The following is a 24,400-nucleotide window of genomic DNA, read 5'->3' as shown; positions in this document are numbered from 1 at the left end:
CTAGCCCCTTGGGACTGTGCTAGTCCATACTTCATGCCAAAATTGGGTGCTGTTGTCAGCTTTTTGCTTCTAGTAATTATTGTTCAGCTGCATTTCTCACATTTTTGCTGTACCTACTTACTTGGTATTATTAATGAAGCATTTCTCTAAGAAGGCTCAATTCAGCGGCTAAGCAGGAAGAGCAACTTCAGCACAAGTCAGTAAGGACTGACACAGACACCACAAACCTTCAGGGGAAGACAGCAACTGATTTTTCACACTTTTAACCACGCAAACCACTTTACGTGACATAAAAACCATTAGAGAGGATCACAAAGTTGTTGGTGGGGAGGAGGGAAAATGTTTCTTGCTATGAAGTATGCTTCTTCCAAACTGCTCCCACTGAAATGCACTGCAAGTAATGAGTGCAAGAGGGAAAAAAAAAATCACTTCTCTAGTGTACCACAGGAATATTGAATAATTAAAGCTCATAATTACTCTGACAGCTTTTGCCTTATTTTACAAATGGGAAGAATAAAGCACAAAGTGGCTAAATGATTTGCCTCATCTCACAGAGTCAGAAAGCAGCTGAGTCACAAGGAAGAGCAGAACAATTGCCATTCTTACTCAGATCAGCATTTTGGAGGTTTTTTTGGTATGGTATGGTAGTTCCTAAAATGTCCAGCTACTTCAAAAGAAGCATGCAATAGTCAGACAGTTTGATGTGTGGCATGTACTCCTAAACTTGTGTGGGGTAGAGACTTGAGTGGCCTGTGCCCTGATGCATGATGCCTGGCCGCTTGGGTCTTGGTTTGGTTATTCTTTTAAAAATCCTTGCTACATAATTCTGTCCCAATAGACCTCAGGAGTCCAAGCATGTGATGCTGTGGCCTTAACACAGTCTCCCAACCACAACAAGGCTGTTTGAAAAAAAGGAAATGGTCATTAGATTGGATTTTGTTTACTGCCTAATTTGAACCTGGAGCCAGCACCTTCCAACAAATAATCCCAGGAAATGTTAAGCAGAATGAACAGCAACGAAAACAACAAAACCTGAAAGGATGGGGAAGGACTTGGAAAGAAATAAAACAAGGACCTGCAAAGCCAAACAGCATTACAAACTGGTACATTTTAAATGAACAACAAGAAAACACAAGCCACACTGATCAAAGCCTCCCACCTCCTCTCTGTGGTGGATGACACCTTCGCTGGGAGCACACCACCACCTCTAACCCCACACCTGCAAAAGGAATTAATTTCAAAAAGAATACAGACCAAAGTGTACCATATCAAAACAAATTAGCAACAGACCCCTCCTCCTGCTGTGGTCAGGCAGGAGAAGCAAAGAAGATGCTGCATGGCTTATATGATTCGGGGGTGGGGGTGTGGGGGGGGAACGACAAAACAAAACCATAAAACCTCCGCTGTTGAAAACATTAGAAGGAACAAGTCAAAAGAGCTTGAAAGAAAAGAGATTGCAAACAACTTGGACAACTGGTAGTGGGCTAAGAAATTTCTTTTCAAATAAGCACCTGTGCTATCTCTGACTTTGGATATCTGGATGGAATCTAGGTAGATTTTTCACTACGAGAGGCAACAACGTATGCAGCACTACAAATAACCAGTGCAGAGATAACGTGCACTGTTTTTATTTATACATACGTACAACTGTAAGAAAAATGTCAAAATATGTTTTGTAACTGTAGATATGACCTGCCTGACAATTTGTTTTGCCGACTAATAGCTTTTCAAAGGGAAACTATCAACATAAAACTCATCCATCTTTAATGCTTGCATGCTATTAACAACATTCAAGCTCACTAAAATGAAAAACTATTTTACAACTCTGTCTGTTGGATATTTTTTTCATTTCACCTCCTTAGATGAAATCTAATCAGCAATTCCAGAAACTAAGGAGTTGAATACACTGAAGGGAACATGCATAGCAAACACGTGCTGCACTATTGAGTACTGCAGTTACAGAACTTGTTTAATACTTATATTCCATCCACAATCACATTAGTGAGGTTAACTACTTGGGAGCAGGCTTCTTGGGAAGAGGGATTCCTTTTCCCATGCCACACTCATGCCTTTTTCTATTGCTGATACCTTGGGTCATATCAAACAGACTCTGGCTCAGCTGCTGACTTCCCAACAAGCTTTCTCTGTGAACTTGCATGAGTCACTCATTATCTAATCTTCTGCACATGGCCACTGATATCTTTGTGAAGTTGTAATAAACTATTACCAACTAAATGTTTTTCTGTTTTGCACAGGTGCAAATGGCTACAGAAAGTAAAGTCCCACCTCTTTTCTCTCAATTCTCTGCTTGAAGTATTGGAGAAAACACATCTTTTCATCTATGAAAGGGGTTTCTCCTGTGCAAATACATCACATATATGTTTATCTAACTGCATGGGGATCCTACCACTTACAATCCCTTAAGTTTAATAAGTATAATTTCTGTTTTATAATTATTCTAATGAATGTATTAATCAACCATTATAATGAAAATATAAGTATAATGTAGGGGGTTTGGTGGTGGTATTATTTTTTTGAACTTGCTGCTCTAAGTACTGAATGCAGATTATAAGCAGAACAGTGTTGAAGAAGTAATCACAGCCCCTTGGTGAATTAGACTTCAGATCCTATTCCTGATTCACACCAGCAAAAATGAAATCACCATCAGGACCAGTATTGGGGCCAAATTGCTGGCAGGCACAATGAACCACTAATTGCTGGATTCATTAGTAAGACTCATAGTTTGTCCCCATGAGATGCTGAAGACTTTATGCTCCTTTTAAAACCTAGCATCTTAGAAATTAAAATTAACAACTGCAAAGTAGCATTTCTGTTACTCTGTAGAAACTCAGCATGAATTTGAAGTCGGATCACAAGAACGCCAAAAACCTATTATGTAAAATTAGGCAGATTTTTATCTACCATTTTTCCTGTTAATTCTGTAGAACATGCATGCATCCACACACAATAGACATTCCATGCTGCTCCTCGAGCCTAAATAATTGGTTACAGTAGTTTTTGTAAAGCTGAAACAAGACAACCACCTTAAAAAACACCTTTAAAATAGCCCCAGCATCACACTGTTAAGATTAGCCTATACTTTTCAGACATAAAACAAATGTCTATTTAAGAACACATCCAAATGCATTTCCATCACTAAGCCAGAACACATTCACCTCCCAGAAGCTAACACTGTAAGAGATGGAAAGAGAGAGAGGGAGGGAGAGAAGAGACCTTTAATCCACCTACTGGCTTCACTAAAGGCAATGAATCCAGCCCTGGCTCATTTCAAGTAGGTTCAATTGTGTCAAAGGTTACCCACAAGCTATTTCTTGATGATTTATAGCTGATGTCTACAGATCTCCTTTTATTTTAATGATTACTTCAATACAGACGTTAAGATATTCTTTGTCTTCACAGAAGTATACGAAAAGGAAGCTGACATCTTAAGAAAAAAAAAAATTTCCAAGGGCCTGATTTGCTGTTTCTAAACAGGGCCAGCTCTAGGCAGTTTTTGTATCTTATCCAGAAGACAAAAAAAGGGAGAGGGAAAAAAAAAAAGCCCCCTTCTTCCTTTTCTCTCATAGTAAAGCAGCTATGGTTTTATGACTTATTCTAGGCACAAATCCTAGAGCACTGACTCAACATGTATGACACCAGTTAATTACAATCAAGACAAGACACTAGGATGTTTGGTAAGCGTGAGATAATTTTATCAATTCACCAGTAAAAACCATGTATTTACATCACATTGCTGTTTGAGCCCAGAGCAGTTTACAAAGTGAGCCCCAAATGATACTACTAAGGGAATCCTTCCACCCAGCACTGAACTGTGATCACTTGAGAGTGAAGAACAGCAGCACAGGAAAAGTAGTAGCAAAACATACTGCATCTATGTTAAATTTAAGATGTCATGTCAGTAAAATCCCTGAGAGTTGTCCAAGTGGGAGATGATTCTTAACCTCAAAATTAGTCTGCGTGTGTGCATGTGTGTCAGAATGAACATGAAGCCTGTGTGCTTGTCTGGCAATCTTCATCTCTATAAACATTTTGAGCACACCAGCCAATCTCCATCAGGTCTAATGAAATCCTTGAAGGTCTCACATAATTTGTGTGGAGAAACAATGGGATAGGAGAGGAGAATGCTCCAGCTCTTGCCCACACTTTAACAGACACCAGAGTATCCCTGGGACAGCAGTATTCTGTATTTCCAGTGAGAGTCCAAATACTGTGAGATTTCACAAATGAAACTAGGCTTCACCACTTCTGGCACTCTTGGAGCATCTTGCACATTTTAAAATGAAAGCAGAAGAGAAAGCATTCCATTTGTTCTGCTCTGCAGGCCTCTGCGTATCTGCTGTTTTCTCACTTAAGCTAGACAAAATGATGTGGCTATCGTCTTCCTCCCCCACTAGCCCAAATTAACTTTGGAATGGTAGTGGATCTCCTGGGTATTGCACTACCACATCATCCTGCCTGGAAGCTGCAGTTCACTACAGAAAAATTGGTATTTCAAAGGCTTTGAAATTAAGAACTGTAAAGCCAGACATGAAATGCAGTGAGCAAACCGTCATGTGCCAGCATTTTAACTTTTGATACCACGAACAAAATGCTACTTGAAATGCATTTCTCAGCTAAATATATGTGCTGAATTTGCCTGACCATGAATTAGATCTGTGCCTTTAACAGAGAATGTTGAAAGCACAGGCTATCATGGATATCTATGATGAATAATAAGCAAACAGATTAATTAATTAATCCCAGAGTTTTAATTGCAGATTCTATTTTCAGTGGGCATCAGAAACGAGGATAAGAGGACCCAGAAAGAGGAAGAAGATAATTTCAGAGAAGAATAAGAATATTGGAAATAGGCACAAAAAGGAGTCATTCCAATCTGCAAGCAAGGCAGAAAAAACAACAGTTTGGACTACAAGGAGTAAAGATTTACTGAGGCAACCAACAGATACATTCAAAATATATTAACTTACAGCTGTAACCTGAAGTCTATACAGCTCTTAGCATGGCTAAAGATAAAAATAATCAGTGACCTGGAATGACTGCAGCCCTGAGAGAGCTACCTTTAGAAAGACATTCACAAGAACCCAATATAACAAAAATACTCTGCAGAATTGTTTTCCATATATGCTTGATTCCTAATTGTACACTGAATTAAAGCTGCTTTAGTAATTCTGTCAGTACATTACTCCTCTTTCCGGTACACTGCCTTCTCTGGAGCATTTTGGAGATGAATAAATGTACCCCTGAAACTCAACTTTAAGAAGCTTTTTGTGCCAATTTTCTCATGGATATGTCACATTGGGTTGTGTTTGTCACTGTGTAACTCCTGTTTTGTTCTGTTAGCTTGAAATCACCTAACACGATGTGGCTGATTCATGACGTGACATGTCACTGCCTGGCATGTCAGCTGAAAGCCTGCACAGACCCATGTGCTGCAGCTCCATGCACACATAGCTCTTTGAAATGGCCCCTTATTTTAAATCTGCAAGCAGGTGCTGGCACATCACCTCCAAAAATTTTAAAACACTAGGAACTTATGAAAATACTCAAGGTTATATACTTCCTGTAACATCATTGTTTTAAATTGAAATGCCTTCTCTCCAGCATTCCCGTTGGAGAAATTGTCTTACCCTCCATGAACTCCACACGTCAAGATACTGAGCAATCTTTTACCAAAGGTGTTTTTCTTAATATTTTTTTTCCCTAAGCACACAGCAGTCAAGGCATTAGCTTACCTCTCCTATAAAAGCAACACAGAAAAATGTAGCACCAGAAGTGAAACGGAAACGAAATTAATTTACTTGCACTGAAAGTACCGAGCACGAGTTCACAGTCTGGCAGTATTAGTGGATAAAGGCACATGATCAAGATCAGAATTTCAGACTGGTTTCATATATGGAGTCTTGTTAAATTATATCAAAAGCCAAAATAGTTTCTTGCATCAGCTTGCCTGTCCCTGATGTTCTTTAAATGGTGTCAAATGTTCTTTCTGGATACTACTGAAGCACTTTTACTGCAAGATTCTATAGTAAAAAGTCTAATTTTGATGAGAAGTATTTATGTCTTAGAAGAATTGCCAACGTGAAGTCTCCTATGACTTGAAACTGAAAATTAATCCCGCCTGATTAAAATAGTAACTCATAGATTCATTTCGTTAGTGGCTTTCCAAGCCTTTGAGATACATTTATACCATTCTGTAAGTTTCAGCCATGGCAGCCTGAAGCTTTTTCTTGAGATTCTCACATATTCACATGACTCCAGGAGCTGAAACTTTCAGAAAGCTACCCATTCTAAAATCACAAGATGTAGCCACACTGTTTTTAGTGACAGTTTCCACATCATTTCTCTGAAGCCCTCTTTTACATTACTTCATTTTACACTAAACAATTCAAACTGCATTCTGTACAACAGATACATAGTTCTGTGGAACTTCTGTGCAGTATTTGCCAAGCACTTCACATGATACTAGAGTTAATACTAACCTACAAGAACCTCTTTGAATTTGAAAATGAAATCAGTTTCTTCTCCGTTCCGCTACTAAATGTTGCTTCTCTTCAGCTCTCCACAGCTACTCGGGATTATGGATTAAAATGTTTCGGATGAAAAAAACTGTAGAGCTCCCTTGTTAAACGATAATCATTTAGCTGTGTGTACAGGAAAACTTGCTGCAAAATATATTTCTTTGATGCTCAGTTTGAATTGCATTCTGCCTGAATGTGTCCAGAGGAGATAATTTCAAATCTAGTATGTAATGTGGAAGCGAATCACCCTTCTGCAACAAAGCAAGCAGTCTCTGGAAGCTGCTAGACTGATCACGTTAGAATTTGATTCCATCACTTCATAAATTTACTTCCTGTGTTGAAAAGTTCTACATTTGGCAAAAGATGGTTACATTGCTGTCCAGCAGACAAGTCTTGCCAATGCAGCCTATGCATGTTACTTTTTATTACTAACATATACTATAAAATACCCACATAGTTAAATGAAGATGCAACAGGGAAGGCTTCATTCCCAAAGTGAGGTACCTGCTTCTACTCTAGAAGGATCTGGCAGAATGGGAGTCCTCTGCTCCACTTTGAGCTGTCTCCTAATCCATGAAATAGGTACATTGCTACAGTGCTATTATTTAGCATTAGCCTGTGCTCCTGGAATGGAACAAAGACATTCCTTAGTTTAGAGACTCTAGCAGCTCGGACTCTAAAAACTTAAATCTCTGGAACAAAGGATGACCTTTACAGGAATTTCATATTATGAATGAAACCAGAAATTAATCTGATGTTGGCATAACAGGTTGGTTTGCTATCTATGTTTAACTTAGCTCTAAAATTGGTACTTCATCTTTGCAGTACTGTGATTCACAGCAGCTCTCAATAAAGAACACCACATCTCAAGCTGAACTTCACATATTTCTCCTTATGGTTGGCTCCCCTTCCTCAGCAGAAAGACCCTCTCCTAAGTATCTTCAAACTCTCCTCACAGAACAAGCCCACTCAAACATAAGGAGGATCAACAAAAAATACTGTAACCAGAAAAATCTGAATTTTCTCTGTTTCATTATGCAGCTCAAGATTCCATGCTCTGCTAAAGCCCTTTTACTGCTATTCTTAGGACTGCGTGGCTGGCTGGCAATAACAGTGCAACAGCTATCTTAGTGGTATTAAAAAAACCTTGACATTGTGACACTGTTTTCTTGTTTGGGACTCTTCCAGTCTCTTCTTGCAAAATGCTGCTCTTTCTCATCCCAGCTCTTTGTTGCAGGTGACACTAGATGGGCAGCTCTGTCAAAAAGCTTCTGCAGAAGTTGGTGTTTAGGTATTTCCAAGTAACAGAGTAAGACACAGAGCAGAAACAAAATGTCAGGTCCCAGCACTCCGGAACACTGAGGGATTCTGTAACTGAACCTGGCTTTTGTAGCTGCCTCCTGAAAGTTATAGTGCCATCTTGGTCTTCAGTATGAAGCAAATCATATAACCATAAAGAATGAAAACTGGGACCCTAATGCCACTTGACCAACATTGCCATTAGGAAAAAGTGTGTATTTTGTTTATTCATACGAGGTAAGGAACACACTAGTGGCAAGGAATAGTAGTGAACTGGTCAGAAGTGCACACGGCCTGACTGTCACGGCCCACTCGCTTTTAATCTCTGTTGCTCCCTTTCTGATTTCGGAAGACCTCTCTTTCAGAAATGCTTAATTTGTGTATCTGGCCTTCATTTTGTGATCACTGATCTCAGAGGTTTTATCACCTCTTTTCATTTTGTTATGTTTTCGTCTCAATTTTCATTACAAAAAGGGCCTGACAAGGGCTGACTGGCTAGCTCTGGCTGGCTCTCAGCATGAAAGATAGGCTCCTGCCACAGAAACGTGGTATCCGGAAATGGAGCTATGGAGTCTTGATCTGAAAAAGCATTCTAGGAGCCCCTCCACATATTTAATCTACTTTTAGGAATGTAGGGACTGGTGGGAGGCAGGCAGAATGCTGTGCAAGTCCCCACTGCTGCTGCATTTCAGATACTGCTATTAACATTGGTTTTGCTGTTCAGAACACCTTCTCTATTTTAGAAAAGGATCTTCAGAAGCTCTATTAATACACGTCACTTCATTCTGCTCCAGCAAATGGTTTAAAAAAGTCATTGCTTATATGGCTGGATGGCATGTACAAAAGGAATAGTAGGGAAGATTGTGTCGCCAAAACCACATTTTGTATTTGGAATTAAAAGCATGGGCAGTAAAGGAAAAAGGGTTTCAGGTAAAGAGATGATCAGCTACAAGGTCTCCATTAAGAATGGACAGGGATACTGAAGAAACAGCATAGCATCAAGAAGTGCAGCACAGACCGGGCAGGTGAGGTCTCAGTTTACAGCTCCTGACTGCATCCATGTTATGAACTTCTGAATTATCTTACAGTTATTTCTAATTTGCTTGATGCACTGAAAAGGGCACTGGGAAATGCAAGCACTGAGAAATGGTTTTGAATGTACCAATTTATAACATCCTCATGCTGTCATTTTGGTGTTGAAAAACTACATAGATTAATTTACAAGAATTATTTTCATCAATGGCATATAAAGAATTGTGTCCAGCCTAGACATTTTCAAAAATGAAAGAGCCTTGAAAACCTTGGGAGATAAACCTTCTGTAAGCATGCCCTCAATGTTCCAGAAGGGATGGTGTATGTTATGTCACTTTAACAACAATTCTTCACTCTGAAATAACCCAACACTCTTTCTAATGGAGGTAAGGATATATTAATTTTGTGCTGCTTGGGCTGGCATTCAGCAGTTGCTGGGCTCTTCAACCAATAAAAACAACAGTAATTGCCATTAGTATATGAGGCCTAACATGTGCAGTGGGTCAGTTTCAGACAGGTTCTTCTCTACTCTTTGGGGAAAACAATTTGGCCCTTTGGTCACCTGTACACAGCCATGATTCATAGATTCATAGAATGGTTTAGGTTGAAAAGGACCTTAAGATCATCTAGTTCCAACCCCCCCCCTTGCCATGGGCAGGGACACCTTCCACGAGACCAACCTGGCCTTGAACACCTCCAGGGAGAGGGCATCCATGACCTCCCTGGGCAACCTGTTCCAGTGTCTCACCACCCTCACTGTCAAGACATTCTTCCTAATCTCCAGTCTCAATCTGCCCTCCTCACACTTCAATCCACTCCCTCTCATCTTATCACTACAAGCCCTTGTAAAAAGTCCTTTCCTGACTTTCTTCTAGGCCCCCTTCAGGTACTGAAAGGCTTCTCTAAGGTCTCCCTGGAGCCTTCTATTCTCAAGGCTGTACAGCCCCGACTCCCTCAGCCTGTCCCCATAGGGGATCAGTCTTCTTTAGTCACAAAGCTACTCTCTTTACTGCTGAAGTACTTCACAGTGTTCTGCAGAACAATTAGCTCATGTTTCCAAAAATATCTGATATGACCAAATACAAAGAAAAGCTATGAATAGGAAACACCAACATATTTCCACATTCGAAGAGCAAACCTGTAGTGCTGAAATTGGGTACCTTCCTTCAACATGTTCAAAATTGGCAGCTCTGAGGGTACAAGGAATCTCTATGTCTACTTATCAGCTAAGCTTCTGCAGTACTTAGAGCATGATGTGGCAAGCAAGCTGAGGCAGCTATGTGGAGGCCAGTGACAAGCGGAGTCCCTCAGGGATCAGTCCTGGGACCAGTCATGTTCAACATCTTTGTGGGTGACATGGACAGTGGCATTGAGTGCACCCTCAGCAAGTTTGCTGATGACACCAAGCTGTGTGGTGCAGCAGACACGCTGGAGGGAAGGGAGGCCATCCAGAGGGACCTTGACAGGCTGGAGAGGTGGGCACAAGCCAACCTCATGAAGTTCAGTAAGAGCAAGTGCAGGGTCCTGCATCTGGGTCGAGGCAATCCCAGGCACAAATCCAGGCTGGGCAGGGACTGGCTGGAAAGCAGCCCTGAAGAGAGAGACTTGGGGGTGCTGGTGGACAAAAAGCTCAACATGAGCTCTCAATGTGCACTTGCAGCCCAGAAAGCCAATCAGATCCTGGGCTGCATCAGGAGAAGTGTGGCCAGCAGGTCGAGGGAGGTGATCCTCCCCCTCTACTCAGCCCTGGTGAGACCCCACCTGGAGTACTGTGTCCAGTTCTGGAGCCCCTATTACAAGAGGGATATGGATGTGCTGGAACATGTCCAGAGAAGGGCCACGAGGATGATAAGAGGGCTGGAGCACCTCTCCTATGAGGACAGACTGAAAGAGCTGGGGCTGTTCAGTCTGCAGAAAAGAAGGCTCCGAAGTGACCTAATTGCGGCTTTCCAGTATCTGAAGGGGGCCTACAAGAAGGCTGGGGAGGGACTCCTCAGGATCTCAGGTAGTGATAGGACTAGGGGGAATGGAATGAAGCTGGAGGTGGGGAGACTCAGGCTGGACGTGAGGAGGAAGTTCTTCACCATGAGAGTGGTGAAGCCCTGGAATGGGTTGTCCAGGGAGGTGGTCGAGGCCCTGTCCCTGGAGGTGTTTAAGCCCAGGCTGGATGAGGCTCTGGCCAGCCTGATGTAGTGTGCGGTGTCCCTGCTCATGGCAGGGGGGTTGGAACTAGATGATCCTTGTGGTCCCTTCCAACCCTGACTTATACTATGATTCTATGTGTATAATGGAACTTAATATTTTCACCTAGATCTCCCAAAGATAAATTTTTACATTTAGTGCTAGGATACAAAAGAGAGAAATGAGGGAAAGAGAGACAAAATATACCCAAGTTAACAAGGCTGCTTAGGGCAGTCACCTAAAATGAAGTTCAAGTCGACAATTTGCCCAAAGTAGAATCAGAAATATCATCTTGATGATTTTTCTTATTATCAGGACATTTAGGGCCTTTTACTTTCTCTTTTCCATCAGATGTTTTTTCACTTCCCCCCTCCGCCCCCACCCCCCATATTTTCATCCTGAGTCAAGAAAGCTTTCCCAGTGAAACTGGGAAGTATAATCCCATCATCAGTTTTGACTGAGAGGGGAAAATCCCCAACCAGCTCCCCACAGGAAATTCTTTACTCATTTTTCCTACTAACATAGCCTGTGGTATGCCTGAATTAAAATGCCCATTGCAAAATACTCTTATTCATTATTCTGTCCCCAGGCAAACAGCATCAGAACAAGAGGACACAGTCTCAAGCTGCACCAGGGGAGGTTTAGGCTGGATGTCAGGAAGAAGTTCTTCATGGAAAGACTGATTGGTCATTGGAATGGGCTGCCCAGGGAGGTGGTGGTCACCATCACTGGAGGTGTTTAGGAATGATGAGGCACTTGGTGCCACGGTTTAGTTGATTAAATGGTGTTGGGTGATAGGTTGGACTTGATGATCTTGGAAGTCTTTTCCAACCTGGTTAATTCCTATTCTATTCTATTCTATTCTATTCTATTCTATTCTATTCTATTCTATTCTATTCTATTCTATTCTATTCTATTCTATTCTATTCTATTCTATTCTATCCTATATCCTATATCCTATATCCTATATCCTATATCCTATATCCTATCCTCAATAGAAAGAAGTCAATAGTGACTCAGTTGTAGTTTCACATCCAGGCTTACCTTGCCTGGGTTGAACGGAGCGAACACAGAGTTAGTCCCTTTCTATCCTTCATATACTATAAAACAGGATGCCAGACACAGCCGGTGCATGTGGCAGCACCTTCAGAATCATCATCAGATATTCCTCAAAAATGGAGTAAGTTCCCTTAGAGAGTCTCTGGCCATTTTAAAGCCAACCTGTGCTGTGGTAGAGAGGCAAGCTCTAATCTTTCAAAGGTTATTCTATTGTTGACTATAGGTGACATGAAAGAAACTCAATCCAATGTTTAATTTGGTGATCAGATGATCAGATAATGTGAAAATAAAGTCTCATCTTCAGTTAATGATTTGCACTAATATTTGTATGGATATTGCAGTTGAGGAGAATCTGCTTGTGTATATCCAACTGCTTAGTGCTGTTTCTGGCTTGTCTGAAACACATTTCCTTTCCTTGTCACAACTCCCAGGTGCTACTGCTGAGCAAATAGTAACATCATTGCCAGAAGTATTTGAAAAGAACAAAAAAATTATCTGGACAATCTGTGTGCTGTTGCCATTGATGGAGACGGAACTGTGAGTAGAGTTAAGGCTGAGTTAAAGGAACTCTCTCCTGTCACATACTGCACTGAATTGCTCCTGTTTTTCAGCAGCTGCGACAGACAGTGCCCTGTGCTCTGTTAAATACAGGGAATCATTTAGCCGCGTTTACAAGACACATTGAAAATTCACTCCAGAATTACTGCACTTGAAAGATTACATGGAAAGGGGATAGGATATTGCATGGGGCAGGCACTAGATGTTACATTTGTGTCTGCAACATAAAAAACAAGGAACAAAGGCAGGAAAGAAGAGGGTCCTGGCTATTTGCATGCAATGTTGTCCTCATCTGTAGTTAGTGAGGACTGTGGCCATCAGGTAAGAATCCTGGTAGCATGGTAAAGGTCACTGCTCAGATAAAACATATTCTCTATAATTTTGGTTGTTTTAATCTTCTGCATGTCTCTGTACAAGAGGCTCAAAGTTAATCACAAGACAGACTGGTAGGTTATGGTGTCTGGTCCTTATCTGCACCTGTGCCTGTTCTCTCCTGCTTACTTGGGAGCGTGTAACCACCTTGAACACCCAACAGAGCAGCATGCAAGCATTTATGTGATCAAAGGGAAAATGTGCATAAGACAGACTTTGGAAATCCAACAAAATTTGGCAAACTTCAAAGATAGTTGCCTTTCAAATGGGTTGTGGAGGAGGCCTTGGTAAATTTGAATGGTATGATTAGCATACCGGCTGTTTTTAAAACTGCTCAAGAAGAAGCTGTGTTAAAATCCATTTCCGCAAGACACACGCATTTTCTTTTGGACAGGCTCCACTAGCTCTGTTTCTTAAATCAGTTTTTCTGGCACAGATTTCTTCTTGGAAGAATGTACGACACCAGCTCAGTTTCCTAACCAAAACTTGACAGAATGTGTGCAGCGCAGCATAATGGCATCTCTACTTCATGGCTTCCTAAAAGGTACAGCACAGAAACCCAGGAAGTAAAACTTACTATCCCAGGTCACATCTACTGAAAGGTGAGTGAGACAACTGAAGATGCCAGGGTAATCTGCCCAGCACAATGTTCAAACACTGGTGAGGGCCACTGATAAAAGGTTTGCCAAAATGGGAGTTGCCAAGGTCTTAGAGGAGTTTAGGGATGTGTTCAAGTCTTACTAGATTTAAAGGATGATCCTTGGCAAACTCCCCCTGATGCTTCTCAGCATTTCTAGAGCCAACAGTTGTTCCATCTGCTGCTGAGGCCGACTTTGAAGAATCCTTGCAAAGAGCAGCATGCTAACTTTAACACTATACAAGAGGGAAAAAAAAAAAAAAACCCACAGCTTTTCAGAAGTGACCTAGATGTTTGCCAGTAGCTTGACACACTCCCAGGTAAGGCTGTCTCCTTGTCTCCAAACACTTGAGTGCATTACCAGAGCTGCGCCAGTGTAAACTGTGGGCTGAAAACAGAGATTGGGCAAACAGCATCTATTGAAAGCTTGTCTAAGGAATTAACTGTTCATCCGTGGAGGGCTGATGTACAGTGACAGTCACAAAGACCACCACAAACTAACTTCAAGAACCAAGTTGCTACTGGGGATTAAAAAAATAAATAAACTAAACATGGCTGTGAAACTCAGACAGGTACTCGCTGACAAAGCTGAAGAACACGAATCTGAAAAACCCCAACCATCAAACACAACAAACTTTTGGAGCTGTTGGGCACAAACAGGCTTTGAAAAAGCCAAAGGAAGGTCCACACAGACACAAACAAAGGTGTTTAGCTTCACCATATAAGCTTCAGTTTCTGCCATTGTGATGGATTTGTCAGCATGCTTTCTGAGTCAGGCCACTGCAGTATTGTATAAGCTTTATTCTAATTACTGTAGGCTCTATAAAGGTTTCTTTATCATTTAGTATTAGAAATAATTGTGCTTCCAGGCTGGAGTTCAAAGCTCAGTGTAGCATTCGCACAACACCACAGGCAGGTCAGGTGACCTTTCTCCAATTCTCCTCTCTCTGGTGCTGAGGACAGACAAAGTGGTATGTCTGTCATACGCCATTACCATTAGAACAGAATCTTGTTCTTTTATTACAACTGAACTCCGCCGGATTTCTCAGCAGGAATGCTAAGTGAAATCAATGTCTTGGATTTCCAGGCTGAGCTTGGAGGTCACAGCCACTCTATCATTTCTCAGCATTATCCCTTCTCTTTCTCTCGCTCTCTCTCTGAGCCTCCAACTGGCACGCAGCAGATTGAAAACAGCATGCATCACAAGACTCATGCTGTACAATTTTACAGCCTTTTGGAGCCCCCTTCCTTTGCTTTTGGCCCACCTTTTTTTTTTTTTTTCCCTTCTCCAATTTGCAATTTGCAAATAAGTTTTGTTTGTGTCCTACAAACTGAAAGCCAAAGGCACTGGAACACCTACAAATATGAAAAAACCAATAAAACACAAGGGACAAAAGAGGTGATCTTGACAGCTGCTAGTAAGCCAGTTAATGCTTGATGTTACTGGTAGACATGGCAGGCTTTCTAATTCCATGACTGCCACAAAATAAATACTGTCTCCCCTTAGATCTCATCCTGTCTCCCCTTAGATCTCATCAGACATTCTGCTTGTGCACAAGAGATCCAAAAAACTCACCAGTACTTTAGTCTAGTGGATCTCACAAGTCTCTAGCCACAAACACAAAAACCCAACCCTTGTAAAATGCACAAAACCCTCTTGTAAACCACAGACACAACTTTTTGGGAAAGCACCCCAAAAATATAATGGAGTACTGCACAGTTTTGTGATTCCTTGCTCTACAGGATATAAAAAGGACTCCAAGCCTAGGATAAACCTCATGAAATCAGAAAGCCTGCACTAACAACGGAAGAAAGAAAATATAGACCCAGAGCTTGGACCATTAACAGAACAGCTACTGGTTCTACACTTGATTTTTGTTCTTTTAACACGTTTTTTTCACTGAGCAGACAATGGTATTCTTTACTCTGGTTATTTTTAATCTGTGTTGGTTTACTGTTAGGGTAAAAACAAGACACGACTGTCAATTCAAGGAATCTTTTCTGACATGATAAAGGACATGGACAGCATGCTAGAGGACACTAACAAGAAGGACACATATTTATCAAGTGCTTGCTGTCACATAAATGGGACTGCTTTTCCTCTGCATTCCTTACCTAAATTCTTCCTAGCTGTTTTCCAACCCCTAGTATGTGCCATTCCATTTTGACCTGTTACTTTTGCTCAGCTGCAGCATACATGGAGGTCATCTTCTTCCAATGGACATATTCCCTGTCTTTTTTCTGGGTATAACTAGTCACACACTGGTGGTGTTACACAGATGTGACTACAAGCTGATATCTTGACCTCTTCAGTGAGTATGGACTGAATTGCCCAGCTTTGATCAAGATTAATCATCAGAGCCTGTCATTTGAGGGACAGATTCCAACCCTGTTCTACAGACATTGCTTTCGAGACTTGGTCCTCCACAAGCTCATACTGAACCCCAGGACAGGAAGGGCTATACACCAGGTACCCCTCTGCTTTCCATTTCTCTTGGACACACTTCTGTGCTTGAACAACAGCTGGTCACCTCAAGCCTACTACCTATTACTGAAGTTGGAAGAAACAGCAGAGTGATAGCTAGGATACTGCAAGGGAACCCAGAGGATCTCAGATGATGTGATGTCTGTTTCTGACATAGTGCACAAACGGTTTCTTGGTGCTGAGGTTCTTCTACTGGAAAAATGGTACTGTGAATATCCTCCTGTTTCAGGAAGCCATCTTGAGAACAAAGCTGCTTGCAACGGAGGCACACAGCTAGCCTTCAGAAAACAAACACATGCAAGTACCCATACTCTCAGAATAACAGTGTTGCAGGGCGTGGTACAGTACCTTGCTTTTGGGTGGAGGGCTGTTTGTGCTCTTGTCTGTGTGGATGCTGGTAGGGGATACAGCAGCACCAAGGTTACCCTGGGGTATGCCAGGTATCTTGCCTCCTGGAGACACTTGCATTGCAGCAAGTTGGGCAGCATACAACTGCTGTAAAAACAAACAAAAAATGGAGGAGGGGAAGACAGAGGAGAGACATCATCAATAAATAAGTTTCCCAAAACTTCTTCTACTGCAGATGATCTATTTTCCTTCAGATGAGTATTTTGTGTTTAGCACGTTTGTATACTTTAAGACAAGAATTGTCATCTCCACTTTTGTGACTCATTCCTCAGGGGATGAATGACAGACATCACCATAAGAAATGTCCAAGATTCCCTGTGTGTTCAGGGATTCAAAGCAAGGAACAAAAGCTAATCTTTATGGCTTGCTTGAGCCAATGGGCAATCTTCCCCTTCCTGAGACGACATAGGCTAAACAGCATCTCCACTGGTAACAAGCATCAACCCCAGTGAAACTCACGTGGTGTTTGATATGATGGTCTCTGAATTACCTTCTGTGTTTCTTTATCTTAGTTGATACATTTGCCTTGTTTGCACAGGCTGTAAGGTGTTTGGGACAGGGAATGATAAAAATTTGTTTAGCACTTACTCTGAGAGTCCACTCTCAACTGAGTTCTGGGGATACACTACAGTCAATACAAACATACACACAGCAATGGTAATGTACTGTCTAACAGCAACTATAAGCTCCAATTAAGACTAAGAACCCTTCCTGTGATAGATGCAAAGCAGACACACAGTGGGAATGCTTTTCTCTGCAAAACTAAACCAGTAAAGTACTTAAAACACATTATTTGATTATTAGCCTGTGCATACTTATAATCACAGTCCTCTGTTCAAAGCCCTACAGTAGCAGTTTTAAGGATAGAGGTCAAAAGCAGAGAAAAAAAAAAACACAACAGACAAATTGTCAATGCCTGAAAGCTTCCCTGACTTCCAAATGAAAAGTGGAGAAAATAAACGTGGTGGGCAGGAGAAGCAGCAGTTGCTGCTTTGTGAAGAGTGAATTCGGGTGAAACCAAATAGAAGTCAGATTTCTGAGAGCAGATAATGTACTAACAAAGGCTTTTTCTCCTCACTTACAGTATCAGTTTCAACGCCTCCTGCTATGCATTATTTGTGCTGTGCAGAACACGTGTAACGTGTAACATTGAACGATGGTGCTCTCTGCCTGCAGGTGCTAACAGAGCTTTGGAGGTGCAGCATGACAAGGATAACATGCAGGAACACAGAAATCGTGTGGAAAAAAACAAGGGAACTTCATTATGACTAATCTAAGAAGTCTTGTTAGTGACACTTAGTTGTTTTTTAGTCACTTGTATATGCTTATGAAATCAAAATGGTTATATCAGAGGGCACTAAGGAATGCTAACCCAAACCAGCAACTCTGAAAGAAGAACATGAGGATTCATTACAGGATTATTCCACATGGAGCTGTGCAAAAGCTAGACAGACACCGCTACTGTGCTATAAAACCCCTGTAGCAAATGCTTAACTTGATCAAATGGGCAAGATTTACTGCTCTGAGTCTCAGGCTACCTTGGATATCATACTGTGGTTGCCTGTACAAACTCTTCCCTTCACTGATGCACAATCCTAGCCCTTCCACCTAATTAAAAGTAAGCATTTTCTGCCCTTTCAGGTGTAACCAGGCACCAAGTTCTTAGTTATTTTTCTACTCTTTCTGTTCTTTTCAGACTTTCATTCTTTTCTATTTGAATCCTTTTAATTTCTTTTCTCTGCTTTGATCAGTGTTTGTTCCTTATTTTTCTGTACTTCTTAATCACCATTTTTCCATCCCTTTCTGTTTAGCCTCCCTCTATTTCTCTACCGTCCATTCATTCATCCGTTCTCTCCTTGCCTCTTCCTTACATTTATGTATTCATTTATTCTATGTATTACACCCAGTGAATTTGAGCCAAATAGATGCAAATCAGCTACAGATAAAAGTCATCAAAACCAACTCAGCCACAAATCAGCCACAGAATCAAATGCATGTATTTATCTGTTGAAGTTCATATCCATTCATTCTTTCAAAGGAAGACTAAATCCAGCAGGGAGAAAGGAACAAGGGTCTGTGTGAACGAGCGAAGAACTACAGCAGGCAGTTCAAGGAAAATCAAGACAGCTTTATGTATGAATTAATATATCAGAAGGGCAACAGTTGTTTAAGAAATAGGATGCATGACTAGGGAACAGCACAAACATAATTGGACTCTGGTGATAACAGAGCAGATCTAGGGAAATTCTTCCTTTCTTTTGCTCCCTATTCAAAAAACAAATTGAGGCAACTATGGGAAAAAGACAAAAGACAGCCAAAGGGCTGTTGGGCAGGAAAGGTTCAAGCTTGCTGCTAATCTACAGATTGGATATCAAAGAGTATGCCTAGACCACAAGTAAAGGTAAAAATAACAGTCAGTTTGGACACTGTTTTGGGGACTGGAGCATCTCTTTTATGAGAACAAGCTGACACACCTGGATCTCTTCAGCCTGGAAAAGAGAAGGCTGAAAGAGAATCTTATCAAGAGGTCATGAGGATGGGTCTGGGCTCTTTTCAGCGGTGCCCAGTGATAGGACAAGGAGCAGTAGTTACAAACTAAACCACAGGAAGTTTCATTTGAACTTGAGGAAAAACTTTACTTTGAGGGTAACTGGAACAGCCTGCCCAGAGAGGCTGTGAAGTCTCCTTCTCAGGGGACTTTCAGAACCCACTCAGATGCGTTTCTGTGGTGACCCTGCTTTAGCAAGGTGGTTGTACTAGATGGTTTTAGCAGTCCCTCCCAACTCCTACCATTCTGTGATTCTATGACACTTAGCAGTCCTGAACCAAGTGGAGTCATTGACATGTTAGACAAGGACTGGGACCTTCATTACTGAGCCCCACAGGAATTTCCATGAGCCTTTAGAGAAGACCTTACAAACAGTATCCTTTAGCTGAAAAGAGAGAAAACAGCTTCTAGTTGAGGTCCAAAGAGTGAATCACCAGAATTCAAGAAACTACACCATCTTACACCTGTTCAGTGGTCACTGAGAAATGTGTTTGGAGATATGAATCATCCTTACAGTATTGTCATCAACTACCTTTTTAACAAGGTAAACAAAGTAGATGATTTAATAAGCACAAGGAATGGATTTCCCTCTGCAATAGCCCAGAAGGAAGACATATGTTTAGGTGGTAGATGGAATACACAGAATTTCAACTGAAGGTTTTATTCTCAGTTCAGGGACAGACATACCCCAAAACAGTGAAGCACAGTATAGTGTGGACTGATCTGGAAAGCAGAATGGAAGAAAACCTAAAAAGCCTTCATTCATGTTTTGTACAAACTTCTGTCCTCCTGTTATCAGAGTCAACATCTCACCTCTAGTTAATTCATTTTGAGAATTAAAAACAAACATTAAATAAAATCTTATAAGAGGTCTCTTGTTACAGCACTCTCTTAAAAAGTCCTTCCTCCAACACAAACCAACTATTCTACTGAAAAGCAAAATCAGGCCCAGTTTTAAAGTGGAAAACATATAACTTATGAAATTGTAAGGGTCTGAAATTCTATTTAACCAGTGAGATTACTCCTATATTCCACTCTGACTTAAAAAAATAGACAGAAATATACAATACACAGCACATTCCTCAGACCATCAATATTTTTCAGCTTTGACATTATTGAACTTGTCTGTTCACACGTAGTTCTTTTAGGACATGATGACCTTTAGCTTATAGTCAAGGAAAGGGCAATGGTGTGACCAAGTGCTGTGAATCAAGAGGGCTAAACGACAACAATTTATGCATTAATTTCAGAGACAAACAAATCCAACAAAAGAACATCTCTACTCCTGCTTCCTCAACAGTTTCAGATTTTGGAACAACCCATGAATCAGTCACTGTTGAAACATTCAATCATCACCTAAAATGCACCTTTACATTTTTGACAGCAAGGAGAACAAGGCATTGAAGTTAATGAAGCACTACTGCTTTAGACAAATTTGGTTTTGTTATACATAATCAATAAAATAAGGATAATATTCCAGTTATATCTGATAGAGATAAGACTTCTTCAAGAAGGCAGAATCTGGCTCCTGAAAAAGCATTGCAAGAGTAATGTGTATTCTTTGTTCATAACTAGGTAACTATGTTTCAGCTCCTCTGCCCAAGTACAACACTTCATGACTTGTTAATGTTTTCTCATTAACCTCTTAGAAAAATCAGAACAAAAGCACAATGTGATACATTTTAAAATGAGCAGGAGATACAGTTATTTTTTAAATGTTGCTCCTCTGTTCTTAAGCTATTATACAAAAATCCTCCATTCTCCCTAGGTCACCACCTAAACCATTTATAATTCTTCCAATATATTAAGCAGAATCATTCAGCTGAACTCTCCAAATGGACTAACTCAAAGAGCTCTTGGCTTGATGATTTTGTAGTACATCAACAGCAAAGCCTTAAGGTTAGACAGGCTTTGAAAACTTTCCCCTTGGGCATTATTGTTCCATGTTAACAATGTTCATTACTGCATTGAGGGTACACTAAAAATGAATTCTTGTTCTATTAATACAGAAAATGAGAATGAGATTTAATAGCAAAATTTTAAAAGGGTTGAGCAGTGTTACCAATTACATATGCAGAGAGAGTTGATTCAAGCACCTATAGGCATTTGGGTTACAGTATTACCTCTTATTAAAATATTTTTATTAGGGAGCAGTAGAGATTAAGAGCTGTCACTGAAAAAACCACAGTGAGATAGAGACAGGTGGTATGGGAACCTGAATCAGTTACTGCAATGTTTCTGATATAAACTATTTTTTCAGTGGAGCTACCACAGTGATAAATTCACAAACTGTTATGCTTAAATGTTAACTGCTGACTGATCCAACACTTCAGTTTCTTTGTCATTTTGAGATCCATCATTAAAAATATACACATGAATGGCCCTGTTCTTGGATTTTTGCATAAAGTGAGGGGGGAAATTGTACAAACTGAGATTCTCTTATTCAGGAAACATGAGTTCCCTTTTCTTCACCTCAAATTTTATGCTTATATAAGGCATGCAAAGTGTTTGATTATGGTGGAAAATTAATTTGAAATCTGTTCAGTTGGTTTAATTTTTTAAAAAGGACACAAGGAATAAAAAGAAAGAGGAATTAACATAAACCAAACACGTGACATATGTCCTACTCTAAGACAGGTTTTCAAAGGTGGTGGCAACATGGATAAAAATGTTAACTACAGAAATTAAAACTAAAGCTGCACTCATTAGTGATTGGTAACAATGCTGTCTAGATCATTTATGTAGAAAGTTCTTCACCTAGCTCCTCAGTATGTATATGAAAGCTACAAATGCCAGATTTGCACCATTTCTGTGTCTGACTTTCCTACAAATACTGTTACTCAATCATTTCAAAGGGACACACTAATTTATACATTCAAAACTTCAGCAAAGGCTTTGTCAGCACCAACTGGGATGTGTTCAGAAAACACAGATAGTGAACACAATTTGAATAGGCTCCCTTAGAATCTTGTCCAAAGAACTCTTTCAAGGTGAATTTTACTCAGCTTCAGTGCTTGAGTTGCTAGCTTCACTTTGGGCTAATTTCAGATAAGAACAATACAGCTCAAGATCCTTCAATACACTCAAAGTATATTTGTTTATTTTGGTTTTATTTTTACTTTATGTTGTTCTTTAGAATTCTGAACAGACTTGGATAATTATTACTGTTCTACCTACATTATATCTTTATCACACCCATTTCCTAAAAGAAATTGCCCCAGCTCCCAGTTAGGAGGTGTGCATATGTCCCACAGAGACATTTTCTGGCAGGGAACCATGACTGAACTAGTGTTTTCTTTATTCATCAAGTAAAAAATAGAATGAATTCACCCCAAAATTGTAGACCACACAGAGACTAGAGAAGGGAAATATTGAAAAGGTACACTGTTCTTTCCTGTGGCCACAGAAACCATCTAACTTCCTTTGAAAACTCCCATCCTAGCTTTGCTCTGTATTTAGCTTCAGTGAAGAAGACAGGCAAGTAAATAATGAAGCAAGGAACAGTAATAAATATGAAAGTTAAGACATGACAAATTAATAAATAAGTAAAAAGCTGTTTTTAATCAGATAGCAGTGGTAAGGCTTGGAGGAACTGCCTAGAGAAATGGTGGGGTTTGAGTCTTGAATTTTCAGTCAAGATTGGATGCGTTTCTGGAAGATGAACTTCAAACAAGGAGTTTATTATGCCAAATAAGATTCTACATTTTGTTTTGTCAAACTAGACAATCTAGTCACCTCTCTAGCCTTAAAAAAAACCTGAGACACATAGAAACATTAAGAAAAACAAGTTCTCACTAGAAAAACTGTAAAGCATTCACAAGCAGAACAAGGCTTCATTTATATACTTCTTGAACGCAAGTTAAAAGCACAGACTTGTAAACAACATCTCCCTCAGATTCGAAAAACATCACCTTTCTAATTGGTAGCCACAAGTCTCCCTAAAATATGATCCTGGTGGCTGATCTCCAGGGTTCTAGGCCCACAGTACTCATTCCTGAGAATAATCCCACTGTAGTCCATAAGACTGCTTTACTGAACTAGTTCTATTCTTATGTGGAACTTCCATGGTATGATGAACTGGGGATCCTTGGCATGCAGAAAGAAGGCTGAAGTCCGTGTCACCAAATTGTGACTGAGCTTTAAGTCTACATTTGAAGTAATAAAGGCTTCTATCATGACTGCAGTACATTCAAAATAATGCTTGCTTTGCTTGGAAAATGGTGGACAGAGTGACAAATGTCGGTACAATTTATGGTAGCTCTGAGGGCAGAAACAAATGGAATTTTACTGGATAGGGCTATCATTTTATCTAAACATAGCTATATCTGTCCGTTAGCTTCTAAGGAAAAGGCATGAACCATAAGCATTCTACCAACATTAAGAAATTCAGTTTTCCTTGAAAGGCAGTCATTAATTCTGTCAATGCTACTCAAGTTGAAAATCAGCACCCATGACATCAACTGACCATTCCTGTGACACAGGAAGACTGTAGGAAACTCCTGATTAGAGCCTAGACCTCATGGCTCCTTTGTTTTTTGCCTTAACAAGAAGACAATCCTTCTACAGGATGTAACTGTAGGAACTTATCAATAGACACTTCCTATCAGAGACTAATAAGATCTGTTAGTTTCTGTGGTAAAATATCATTGTAAACTGTGTGTTTAAGATTGTCTGCTCTTTACAAATGAAGAGTTTTTCACTGGAAAACAGCCCAAGTGGCCTACATATTCATACGTACCACGTTCACACCATATGACAGTAATTGAAAGAGAGTGACTATACAGAATGCATATTGGAAAGGAAACTTGATAATGTCTTCTGGAAAAAGCTTGTTGGCTGAAATGTTGCAGATGAACAGTGTCCCCTTCAAGGAAAGTAATTAATATTGTACACAGTTTAAATAACATAATCTAGCAACGTTTGTTTTCCTATAGCTTGTTGTACAGCCCCAGAATATAATTTGTTCTTGCTGCCATTACTATTAGTTATTTTTATGGCAAAAGAACTCCTTTTGTTAGAAAAAAAGATAAAAGAATTTGTTTAAAAGACATACTATTGCCAGCATACTCCTTAAAGTACATGTAATAAGACAGTCAGTGGTAACGTGGAAGACAAACAAAAGGGCCATGTAGCTGAAGAAGGGGCATTTGTTTTGTAAAGTGCACTCCCTTTATCACTGACTATTCTGTATTGAAGATGAAGTGCCTGCATGAAGGCTTCAACAGACAGCTCTGTCCCAGTACAGTTTTTCCAAATTAGAATCCTGAAGTCAGTAAAGTGGC

At 40.3% G+C, this 24,400-nt stretch overlaps 1 protein-coding gene across 10 annotated transcripts in view; it reads right to left on the bottom strand.

Annotated features, from left to right (window-relative positions):
* The window catches only part of SOX5 (SRY-box transcription factor 5), a 306,951-nt gene that overhangs the window by 45,859 nt on the left and 236,692 nt on the right, over positions 1–24,400 (bottom strand). For all 10 annotated transcript variants that reach the window (XM_068141932.1, XM_068141928.1, XM_068141930.1 and 7 more), the window contains one exon: positions 16,511–16,657. In XM_068141932.1, coding sequence (XP_067998033.1) covers positions 16,511–16,657 — 147 coding nt within the window. The remainder of the gene's footprint in view (positions 1–16,510; positions 16,658–24,400) is intronic.

This window comes from Melanerpes formicivorus, unplaced genomic scaffold (genome assembly GCF_026170545.1).
Source record: "Melanerpes formicivorus ecotype bairdi unplaced genomic scaffold, bMelFor1.0.p_v2 SCAF_8, whole genome shotgun sequence".
In the NCBI taxonomy this organism is placed as follows: domain Eukaryota; kingdom Metazoa; phylum Chordata; class Aves; order Piciformes; family Picidae; genus Melanerpes; species Melanerpes formicivorus.
Note: the sequence above shows the minus strand (reverse complement) of the source record. Positions and strands in the feature narration are given on the sequence as shown.